The 12,415-nt window shown below is 52.5% G+C and overlaps 1 protein-coding gene across 1 annotated transcript in view; it reads right to left on the bottom strand.

The window, feature by feature from the left end:
* Positions 1-689: 689 nt before the first annotated feature.
* The window catches only part of ATOH8 (atonal bHLH transcription factor 8), a 34,711-nt gene continuing 22,985 nt past the window's right edge, over positions 690-12,415 (bottom strand). Inside the window, exon 3 of the mRNA XM_004271600.3 lies at positions 690-1,769. Within this exon, the coding sequence (XP_004271648.1) occupies positions 1,764-1,769 (6 nt within the window). The 3' untranslated portion in view covers positions 690-1,763. The remainder of the gene's footprint in view (positions 1,770-12,415) is intronic.

Consider the following 12,415-nt stretch of genomic DNA (forward strand, 5'->3'; position numbering starts at 1 on the left):
TCCAGGACCAGCCCACACAGCTCGGTCCTTGGCCAGAGCCATGTCTGGAAAACACTGGTGCAAGAGGAGGCGCAGACACTGCAGCCCCAGCCCAGGAGCCCGGGAGTAGACAAGAGAGGGTGACACTGGGCGGAACCATGGGACAGGTGTGTATTCTGCAAGGGCACAGCCTCCTTCCCTCATCACCTCCCCTCTCCTGGGGCAGCCCTGCCCCTCCTACACAGCCCTCTGGCCTGACAGTCCTTTCCTTGTCCTCTTATTAACCCTCCCCCATCCCCACTGAACCATTATTGCCCCATCTTAGGCCAAGGCCACACAAAGACTTGGGGCACGAGCTGGCCTATGGGGCTGGAGAGGCACTAAGAGCACAGGCAGTGGAGTGAGGCCGCCCTGACGTGAGAACTGTTTCTGTCACTGCCTGGCCCTGTCTCCTCCCCGCCTCAGGTTCCTCATCTGTACAATGGGATTAAAAATTCAGTCCCCACCTTATAAACGCACAGTCTGGAGTGAACGAGGCACGTTCCTGACCTGGCCTCCTGGTCACTAGTCCAGGCCGAGGCCATGGCGAGGGCCCCACCCCCTTACACACACACAGCTCACTTCCCGAAGGGCTCTCAACCTCTCCCTCCCCCCACCACCCTCTCCAACTGACCGGCCAAAGTCCTGGTCACCCACAGGGTCCATCAACACAAGCAAGTGTTTTCGTTACATGTCGGGGCTTTTACTTCAATTTGAAGCAGATGGTTGAGCACAGATGTGAACAGCTTTGGCCTTGTGCACAAGGAAGGAGCAGGCCTTGACTCTGAACATGCCCGCCTCCCCACATACTGGCCCATTCCCCTGGTCCCTTCCTCCCCTCTGCCCCCTGCACAGCCATCACAGCCCGCCGGCCCCCAGGCAGGGCGCCATCTTGTGTGCCCAGTCAGGAGGGCAGGCCCCTGGCGAGGAGTGGCTGGCTGGACCGGCTGGGGGTCACCTTGGGGCAAGTCCCTGGGGTGAGGTACGGGTGGTCAGTATTGCCCCCCACCCCCCCATTCACTTCTCACGATGCTTAGGGCCCAAGAAGGAGCCTGCGCCCAGGGAACATGGGAAAATCAGGGTCAGAGGCCTGGGCAGCCAGTGGGAAGGAGAGGGAGGGGGGCCGGGATCTCAGACCTCACTCCCCACAGGTGCCCCCAGCCTCCCTGTCACAGCCTCCCTATCACAGATAAGCCAGAAGGCTTATCTGCGTCCAGCCAGCTCGGGACCCAGCTGTAGAAAGGGAGTTCCGGGTCAGAGGGTCAAGCGCTTCCAACAGTCACCAAACGTCCATCCTTTCCACGAGTTCCTAGTGGAACTGCTGACTCGTCTTTGGCGTGAGATGGGACCCGGGCAACAGGAGGAGTAAACATCACAGAGCAACAGTGTGGCTTTTCACTATGGGGTCTTCTCACCCCATTTTGTTCAGTGTCTCTGTCGAATCTTTGGCAATGAATTTCTGCAGCCAGACGGTGGGCCTCAGGCCCAGGCAAGGGGAAGGCTTTGCTCTCCCCGTCCCACCAGGCAGAGAGCAAAGTGCAAAGTCACTGTGGAGTGGTTGCGGGGTGGGGGGGAGAGAGGGCGAGAGGGGGGCAGGCAAGCTTCTGTCCTGAGAGGTGGTGGTCTGAGCATCCGGTGGCAACTTAGAGAGGACGACAAGGCTGGACTTGGCGAGCTCACCTTCTCCTCAAGCTTGACTGGAAAGAGGGCCCACAAGCAGCGTCCTTGGACAAGCCCATGGCCGGTCACTCCTGAAAGAAACAACCAATGGGAGGAGAGGGATAAATTAGGAGGTTGGGATTAACATATACACACTACTGTATCTAAAATAGATAATCAACAAGGACCTACTGTAGAGCACCGGGAACTCTACTCAATACTCTGTCATAACCTATATGGGAAAATAATCTGAAAAAGAATAGATATCTGTATATATCTATATATAAAACTGAATCACTTTGCTGTACACCTGAAACTAACACAACATTATAAATCAAATATACTCCAATATAAAAAACTAAACTAAAAAAATAAACAGCAGCTAAGACCCGGCACAGCCAAATAAATAAATGTTTTTTAAAAATAAAGAAACAAACAAAAAATAAAATAAATAAGCTAAAAGGATATATTGTATAGCACAGGCATTAGAGCCAATATTTTATACAAACTTTAAATGGAATATAATCTATAAAAATTTTGAATCCCTATATTATATACCTGAAACTAATATAATATTGTAAATCAACTATACGTCAATAAACAAGCAAACAAACAAAAAGAAGGGCTTCCCCGGTGGCGCAGTGGTTACGGATCCGCCTGCCAACGCAGAGGACACGGGTTCAAGCCCTGGTCCCGGAAGATCCCACATGCCGCGGAGCAACTAAGCCCGTGCACCACAACTACTGAAGCCCACAAGCCTAGAGCCCACGAGCCACAGCTACTGAAGCCCATGAGCCCGTGCTCCGCAACAAGAGAAGCCACCACAATGAGAATCCACAAGAGAAACCACCGCAATGAGAAGCCCGCGCACCGCAAGGAAGAGTAGCCCCCGCCCGCCACAACTAGAGAAAGCCCGTGCGCAGCAACAAAGACCCAACGCAGCCAAAAATAAAAATTAAATAAATAAAAATTTTTAAAAAGCCAAAAAACAAACAAACGAAAACCAACCAATGGTCAGAAGTAGCCCCTACTGGTCCTGACTCCACAAGGCCGACCTGTACCAGGTGCCGGCGCCCATGGTACCTCCTCTTACTCGATCCTCGTGGCTGCCCGGGGAGGGGCTCGGGAGGGACTCGTATGGCCCAGGCAGGGACTGAATCCTGAAAGGTTCGGTAAGGGATGGAGCCAGGATCTGGACCCAGGACCGGCTGCTGCCAGAGCCCACGTCGTCCCCTTACTCCCCACCCCTACCTTGCTGCATTTCAGAGCCACTGCTGATTTTGCTGGTTTGGGGGATGGGCGGGGTTGTAGAGGAAGCTCAGGGACCCCTGGTCCTGATACCACAGTCCCCCAGGTCACGCCTCTGAGGGATATCAGAGTCAGCCCTGTCCCCCCACGGGAATGGCATCCTTACCTCCTTCTCCCTACACCAGGGGTCCCCAACCCCCGGGACCCCTGTACCGGTCTGCGGCCTGTTAGGAACCGGGCTGCGCAGCAGGAGGTGAGCGGTGGCCGAGCCAGCAAAGCTTCGTCTGCCGCTGCCCATCGCTCCCATCACCGCCTGAACCCTCCCCTCCCCCATGGTCCGTGGAAAATCTGTCTTCCACGAAACCGGGCCCTGCTGCCAAAAAGGTTGGGGACCGCTGCCCTACACCCTTCAGACAAGACACTACACCGGCAGCCAAGAGGCTGACTCTAGGTGCAGCCCATCCCCCCGCCAGCTGGGCCTCAGTGTTCTCATCTATAAAATGACAGTGTCTTCATCTATAAGAGGACAGTGTCCTCAGCTGTAGTAGAAATGAAGTCTGACCTGGGAATTCGAACCCAGAAAACAGATGAACACGGTTCTAGTCTATCTGGATCGGGAGAGTACAGGGGACACAGAGAGAGGGGAGCCCAGAGCCTACAGTATTCCTTCCAACGTGGAGCCTGGGGTGGCTGTGAGAACCCAGGTGCTCTGGGGCAAATTGGGAAACCCCTAGGTTAGACCGTCTTTCAGTTCCTTGCAGTCCTGACCTTCGGAAACTTCACACTGGCAGCTGAACTTGGTGTTGCTCATGAGAAAACTGACCAGAGGGCGTGATTTCGCTACAGGAAGGGACAGGAGACGCGAAAAGGTCCTGGGGCTGCCGGGCTTTAGCTTTGGGGGAGGTCAGAGCTGGTGGGGAGGCTCTTCAGGGGCTCCCAGTCCACCCAGAAGACGCAGGAGAATAACAGCCATCCGTTAACTGGGCACAGCACAGCCCTAATACCGCAGTTCCAAATCCTTCTCTCCCGTTTCCTGCAACAACCCTGAACAAACAGCTAAGCACTTATTTTTGAAGCAAAACATCTGTCAGGCACCTCTGACACGCCAGGGCGCTTCTCACGTCCCCAGCTCAGAGGTAAGTGCTACGAGTTGGCAGCACCACAATTCGAATCCAGATCGGCAGTGTTTATTCTACCACAAAGAGCCTGCTCCTGCTGAAAGGGAGGCTCGGGGAGCCGGGCTGCAGCCAAACCACGAGGCTGGAGGGGCTGCTAACCACAGGCCCTAGTGAGCCTCAGGCCTGGGCGGCGCTGGGCAGGCAGCCAAGGTGCGAGGCCGGGGCAAGGCTGGAAGTGGGGTCCAGGGAGGGCGAGGGAGCCCAGCCAGGAGGAGGGAGTGTCCTCCAGCTAACAGAGGCTAAGAAGGGGAAAAGGAAAAGTGAGAGGAGGTAGCATCTTGATGTGGTGAATCCAGGCTCACATTCTCCGAGCCCATGGTGCGTGGCTGGCCCCAGCAGGAATCTGCTTTTTGTTACCGAGTCTGAGGAGGATTAAGAAGCGGAAAGGAAACCCGTGGGGATGGCACTGGGTCTGTGGTCCACGGGGTGATTTACAGCCGCGTCATCCCGGCGCTGGCTGCCTGGGCGGGCCCTGCGGAGGACTGGCCCGGAGTTCCTCCCTTGTTCAGTCTGCCTGCGGTCAGGGAAGGCACGGAAGGCTGGGGCAGCTGAAGCCATCCCACTGGCTGCCCTGTAAAGGCGGCCGCCCGGCCGGGCCCAGCCCCAAGCCCTCCGTCGGCTCTCAGACTCCACTGAAGCCATGGCTACCACCCAAGAGCAAGGGAGACAGGGGTTTCTCTCGCCAAGGCCCGACCTGCAATTCTCAACCCCACCCTTTCCCTAACGTCTACACTGGACCTGCGTTCCCACCACCCACCTTGGTCCAGGAATGCCAGCACAGGCATCATCCGTCCAAGGAAGGCTTATGTCAACTGGAGCGTGGTGGGAAGAACACTGGGAGGCCTTAGGTGCCACGAACTTTTTTTGCAATTAACCGACTGTGTGACCTTGGGGAACTGACTCTCCCTCTCTGTGCTTTAATTCCTTCACCTGTACGGCAAGTGCACGTACGTTGGATTAGCACTCCCCAAAGGGTGCTCTTCAGAATACTAGCCAGGTGAGGTATATCCCATGAGTTTGGGAAACATCACAGACCTTGGCCCGACTTTGGAAAGTCACCGTGTATATGAACATATTAAAGTCTCTGAAAAGTCCTACGGTAAAGAAATTCGTGTGGCTTTATTTACCCAGTGTTTCCCCAACCCATCTGATTGTGTGACTGCAACCGCATTGTGAGGAGGAGAAACTCACTCTATTCTTCCCGTTATTTAAGGCTGCACAAGGGCATTTCAGAGGGGCTGGGGGAAAGTCTCAGGAAAGCTTGCTGAACTGCAGTAGGGGCAATCTATGGCCCTTCCCTCCAGGTACCTGCCAACAACATCACTCAGCCACCTCCAGGCTCTACTTCTTTCTTGCCTGTCTGCCCATTGGCCCAATCTCTCAGCATCCCAACCCCGAAGACCCAGTGAAGGCAGTCAGTTGGTCCAGCCTCAGTCAGATTCCTTCCCCTAGACCAATCTGGTGTGGCTGAGAGACAGGAGACAAACCTACCTATGCCATCCCTTCAGAAGAGGTGGGGTATGTGTGTGTGTGCGCGCGCGCGTGTGTACGTAAGTGTAGGTGTGGATGTGTGTGCACGCACACATGCAAGCATAACTGCAAATACAGGGGAGAGGGCTGGACATACTCCCCACTGTGACAACCACACCACAGACCCCCTTCTCATGTAACTCCTGGCAACATCCTGCTTGGGTCCATGTGAGAAGCACAGCTTGAAAGGGCCTCTTGCGTCCCCTCTGGCTCTGGCCTTCTGTGTGTGGTGTTCCCACTGCGGCCAAGCCTCTGATTATAGCTGGGTAAGGCTCTCACCGTCCTGAGGAGCCCCCTGCAGCATGACCCCTCCACACAAAAGATGCCCTTTAAACACAGGTCTTGCTGCTCACTAATACAAACTTTAAAAATGACTAGACAAGATGCCTCCCAGGTCCCTTTCAGCAGGTCTGACGTGCTGAGTCCGACTGAAGTGATTTGGTCAGGGTGACAAAGTGTCTGGGTTTATCACATTCAGAAATCATCTTTTTTTCTTTTTCGGCCACAGTATGGCATTCAGGATCTTAGTTCCCCAACCAGGGATCAAACCGTGCCCTCGGCAGTGAAAGTGCAGAGTCCTAACCACTGGACCGCCAGGGAATTCCCAGAAATCATCTTTTTATCTGCTCACTCATTTGTGGTCAGAATGTCAGCTCCACAATGGCAGGGACATGGTCGTTTTGTTCGCTGCTATAGCCCCAGAGCCTAGAACAGTCTGGACACACAGTAGCATCTCAATAAATATTTGTTATTTGTTGGACGTGTGAATATTTCCAGTTACCAGGCATTTTATTTACTGTAGCATTTAAGTACCACCAGATACGTTTCCTATTTCAAATGTAACACTGAGCATTTTTGTAACTGTGCCTATGTTTTAGGGGAACTTTTGGTAATTGTTGTGAACCCAGGAACAATGTTGTATCTGTCTGGTTTTGTTCACTTCCAGTTTTTAAATTTCTAATTATACCTCCTCTGCTTACTAAGTTTGTTCCTGGCTTTAAGTGGATTGGTTTCCTCTCCTCGTCACTTCTATGTGCTTCAGGGTAATTTTATCACTTGAGGGCATTTTAAAAAAAACGATTATTTCTGCCTATAAGTTATTTTACCTTTTAAGTTCATTTTCAGTCACTTCACCTATTTAACCTTTTTGTTTGTTTGTTTGTTTTTTGTTTTTCTGCGGGACGCGGGCCTCTCACTGTTGTGGCCTCTCCCGTTGCGGAGCACAGGCTCCGGACGTGCAGGCTCAGCGGCCATGGCTCACGGGCCCAGCCGCTCCGCGGCATGTGGGATCTTCCCGGACCGGGGCACGAACCCGTGTCCCCTGCATCGGCAGGCGGACTCTCAACCACTGCGCCACCAGGGAAGCCCTATTTAACCATTTTTGACTGTTTTCAAATCATACATCTTTCTGTTTTTAAGCAATTTGTATAGAGCCTTCTATGTGTAGAGAAAGACGTCAAATGGGACTGAAATCCTGAGTTTTTTGTTTTTTATGGTTTGTCCTAAAAGGAGCAGTCAGATTGCAATGTTACTTTAAAACTAAAATATGAAAGACAAGCAGGGAGGGCATGGGAGAAGTATTCTTCAAGCCCCACACTATCAGGCATTATTTTACCTTTCACTTTTACGTACACCAATATATGGGCTAGAAAGGGTTTGGTTCTAAATGCTGACCACTAGGGTTCATCTTGGCCCCAAAGTCAGCGGGACTCTGGGGCCCTGGGCAGGCTGGTTGATCTCTCAAAGCCTCAGTTTCCTCATCTTTAAAATGAGCACAGGGGAGGGATAAACTGTGAGATCGGGATTGACATATACACCTATTATATATAAAATAGGTAACTAATAAGGACCTACTGTACAGCACAGGAAACTCTACTCAGTCCTCTGTAATGACCTATATGGGAAAAGAATCTGAAAAAAAGTGGATATATGTATATGTATAACTGATTCACTTTTCTGTACACCTGAAACTAACACAACACTGCCAATCAACTATACTCCAGTAAAAATTAAAAAGATAAAATGAGCACAGTAATAGTATCCACTTTCTAGCTCAGTTGCAAAGAATCAATGGGACGAGAAAGCCACACTCCCAGCAGGGCCTGGCACACAGTGTAAGCACCAGCTCCCATTCCTGCAAAGAGCTGGGTCCTTGGTGTGATTCACTGGTGTTTGAAAACATAAAATGGCATCACAGGCTGAAAGGTCTCAAAAGAAGTAACCAGAAATAGTCATATGGAACCAACTGTCATCTCGGCCAATCTGCTTTAGACGAATTCTTTTTTAAAAATAAGCACAACTTTTAAATTACTTAAGTCACATCCATGACGAATGAATAACCAAAGTGTGGTATATTCATACAATGGAATATTATTCAGCCATAAAAAGGAATGAAGTACTGACATATGACAGAACTTGGATGAACCTTGAAAACAGTACGCTAGGTGAAAGGAGCCAGGCACAAAAGCCCACGTATTACAGGATTCCATTCCCATGAAATGTCCAGAACAGGGAAACCCATAGATTAGTGGTTGCCTAGGGCTGGGAGGGAGGAGATTGCTAAAGCATATGGGGTTTCTTTGGGGGCTGATGAAAATGCTCTAAAATTGGCTGTGGTGATGGCCACATTTTAGTGAAAAAACTAAAAAATCATTGAATTGTACATTTTAAATGGGTAAACTATAATCTCAATAAAAATGTTAAAGATTTTGGGACTTCCCTGGTGGCACAGTGGTTAAGAATCCGCCTGCCAATGCAGGGGACACGGGTTCAATCCCTGGTCCGGGAAGATCCCACATGCGGCGGAGCAACTAAGCCCGTGCACCACAACTGCTGAGCCTGTGTGCCACAACTGCTGAAGCCCACGCACCTAGATCCCGTGCTCCACAACAAGAGAAGCCATCGCAACGAGAAGCCCACGCACCGCAATGAAGAGTCGTCCCCGCTCGCCACAACTAGAGAAAGCCCGCGCACAGCAACGAAGACCCAACGCAGCCAAAAATAAATAAATTAATTTATAATTTAAAAAACTGTTAAAATTTTTGTAAACGCCTAAGTAGTATATGTTAATTATAGAAAAGTTAGAAAACACAGAAGAGTGAACAGAAGAAAACCATTTAAATCACCTCCATCTCCCCACCGAGAGAAACCATGATAGTGCTGGGTGATTGCTGTTCCACATACTTTTCCTTTTTTTTTTTCCTAGTTGATACACAATGCTGTGTTGGTTTCAAGTGCACAGCAAAGTGATTCCGTTTTATATATATATATATATATATATATATATATATATATATACACACACACATATATATGTACATATATATATATTTTTTTTTTAGATTCTTTTCGACTATAGGTTATTACAAGACATTGACTATAGTTCCCTGTGCTACACAGTAGGTCCTCACTGCTTATCTCTTTTATATGTAGTAGTGCGTATTTGTTAATTCCAAACTCCTAATTTATCCCTTCCCACCCTTTTCCCCTTCGGTAACCATGAGTTTGTTTTCTATGCCTTTGAGTCTGTTTTTGTTGTGTAAATAAATTCGCTTGTATCATTTTTAAGATTCTACCGATAAGTGATATCATATGGTATTTGTCTTTCTCTGTCTGACGTGCTTCACTTAGTATGATCATCTCTAGGCCCATCCATCCACATACTTTTCCTATGCGTAGGCAGACGTATGTTGGATTTCATGGGAGTGAAATCAGCTTGTGCAAACTGCACGGCAAGCTGGTGTTTGTGTTTTCTCCAACACTCCAGCCCATACATCTTTGCATCTGGCAGATCTGCTTCCACCTCTCCAAGGGCCAGGCTCTGCTGAGGTTATTCTGGGCACAAGCATAGGCCTGGGCTTCTGGCCTCCAAACTTCCCAGGGAACTGGAAGCAGGTATGGACCAGCCCACCCCCAGCGCCTCCCGCCTCGCCTGGCCTGGGCGCCACGGGTGACAGGCAGGAAATTTATGAGCAGTTGGAGCTGGCGGCCCTTTGCTGAGGGCAGGAACACGGTGTGAATCAACGACCACACTGTGTCCAGGCTGGGAGGGCTCTCCAGGTGCCAGGATCTGAGAGTTGCAAAGTTATAGCCAGAGCCCCTTGTGAGCCAGGAGAAGCCGCCTGGGGACCATGAACTGGGGGAAAACTTCATTCAGTCATCAAAGATTTATTGAGTTCCTCCCGTCAGCTCTGTGACAGGCGTCAGGGTTGGAGGCCCTGCCCTGCAGCAGCTTACAGTCTAACCCCAGGGCAGAGCAGAAACCACCAAAATGCTATCCTGGTAGATGCTGTCGAGTCACCTCTTCCCCCTGCCCCCCGCTGTGTCCCTCCAGGCCACTCGTCAGAGAAGTGAATATGATTGCCAGGAGCTCCCAGCTACAGGGTGCAGATAGCTTCCTGTGATGCTAGGAGGACGTCCTGCCCTGCCGGCCCAGGTCAGGAGCAACAGTGGGTCCAGCAGTCTAAACCGCTCGCTGACTGGGGCCAACATTTATGTTCAAACCTCAGGGTCAGTCAAGGACATACAGAAGAACTTTCCTAGCTGTAGGAAACCACCACTGAGTAACACTGGGGACCCCTCCTGTGCTAAGATGCTGGAGCTGAAGCTGGGACCCAGGCACCCGGGCCAGCACTAAGAGAGCACCGTCCAGTCCCGGGCGTCCCCTCTGTTCCAGTACAGCCCTGCGCGGAGTTACTTCCACCCATGGGAATGGAGACTCCAGGAGGGCAGGGTTCTGCTGCCTGTGTCCCTGCTGTGTCCCCAGTCCAGGACAATGGGGCCTCCAGTCCAGCTGCCTGCCCCGAAACCCACCTCACTGCAGTCTGGGGAAATGTGTTTCCCCTCTGAAGCCTCCAAGCACTTCATACCGACTCCTCCTACACCCCTCTGTGCTCGAGTTATGGCTGCTGCAGCTGCGATCGCCCACATGCTCCCCCACACGGCTCCACCACGGGCTCCTGAGACAGGGGGCCAGGTCGTCCTCCCAGGCCTGGGGACAGTAGTCCGTGAATCGGCTGAGGGCGGCCTCGCCCGGAGCCCAACACACTCCTTTGCATGTGCGGTTGTACAGTCCTTGGGAGGTGCTGTCGCTGCTTCCATTTTGCAGATGGGGAAATGGAGGCCCTCGGTCACAAGCTAGGATGCAGCAGAGCAAGGCAGACCCCTCAGTCCCTAGAGGATTCAGCTTCTTCACTGGCAATCGGGACTAGAAAGTCCTCAAGCCACCCCCCCAGCTGCCACCTCTCTTGGTGCTAAGAAAGCCTCAGCCTTCATCCCCTGGGGCCTAAGGGAAGGTGGGAGGCCCGGCGCTTGCAGAGCCGGGCCAGAGCTCAGAGGGAGAACCCACTCCTGCAGGGGACGGGCAGGGAGACCCCAGGCGCCGCCGGGCCGACCCTTCTCGGGCTGCAGGCTGACCATCTCTGCTTCTCTCTCCATGCTCCCGCCGCGTCTCTCTGTGCCAGCTCTCTCTTGGCCTCCCCTCTGCTTCTCTCTCCACGTCTGTCAGCCTATCTGCCTTTCTTGGTCCCCACCTCACCCCACCCACAGTACAGGGCACGGCAAGGGCCGAGCTGGCCTGGGTGAGGCCTGAGGCCCAGCTGCTGCAGCTTCCCATCTGCTCCCCGTCCTGTGAGGTTGTCCAGCCAATTCCACTTCGCTGCACGCTGCCCTTCCAGATCCCAGAAGCTCAAGGAGCTCCTGCCCTTGCCCCATAGCCAGAGAAGGCACCCGGGCTGGAGGGCAGCAGATAGCTGGGCAGACACGTGGCCCAGCCAGGTGAGGAAGGCCCTGCTCCCTGGAAGCGTCCTTCGGGCCCCAACTCATGACCCTCACACACGCCCCCCACCCCCCGCCAACACTACACATATACACACACCCCCAACCACAGTGTCGGGGGTCCCCGGGGGCCCCATCATGCTTCTGCATATCTCCGTGCCTCCCCTCTCCCCAATCCTTTTTTTTATTTAATTTATTTTGGCTGCATCAGGTCTTAGTTGTGGCACACAGGATCTTCGCTGCAGCACGCGGGATCTTTAGTGCTGGCCCGTGGGATCTAGTTCCCTGACCAGGGATCGAACCTAGGCCCCCTGCATTGGGAGCGCGGAGCCTTAGCCACTGGACCACCAGGGAAGTCCCTCCCCTCCCCTCCCCAATCCTTATAGCAAAGCGACAGCAGGAGTGAGGGGGCATCAACCAGACAAGCCAATTCATGCTAAAGTGCCGGCCCACAAGCCTTTGCAAAGCCCACAGCATGTCTTCAGGAGACCCCCAGTCAGAGTCTAGCTGTGGATAGTTCAGGATCAGTGGAGGCGATAATGGGGTGGCTGGGAGAGGCCACCAGGCCCCTGGACAAATGATTTCTGAAAAAACAGTGTGCAAACCCCTCCTCTGGCCCCTCCCATCGTCCCTAAGCCCCTCATAGCTAGACTCTGGAGCTACCGTGGGATCCAGGAAAGGGTAGGACATCTCTGATCAGGGCTCTTCACTCACCACCACCCTGACCGTCAGTGACACCACAACAGTACTGGGAAGAGAAACGGATCTTTCACCCACACACACACTTAAGTGCACGTACATACGCTCCCTGACGCACAAGCACCCTCACGGACGCAGTGCAGCGGAGTGGCTAAAGGTGCCGGCCGTGGCATCACACAGCCTCTGTTTGAATCCTGACTTCCCCATTCCACCAGCCGTGGGACTTGGAGCACTGACGTCACCTCTCTGTGCCTCGGTTTCTCCACCTATAAAATGGCAATAATAGTAGTCTACTGTCTGAGGCTGAA

This window comes from Orcinus orca, chromosome 13 (assembly GCF_937001465.1).
Source record: "Orcinus orca chromosome 13, mOrcOrc1.1, whole genome shotgun sequence".
Lineage (NCBI taxonomy): Eukaryota > Metazoa > Chordata > Mammalia > Artiodactyla > Delphinidae > Orcinus > Orcinus orca.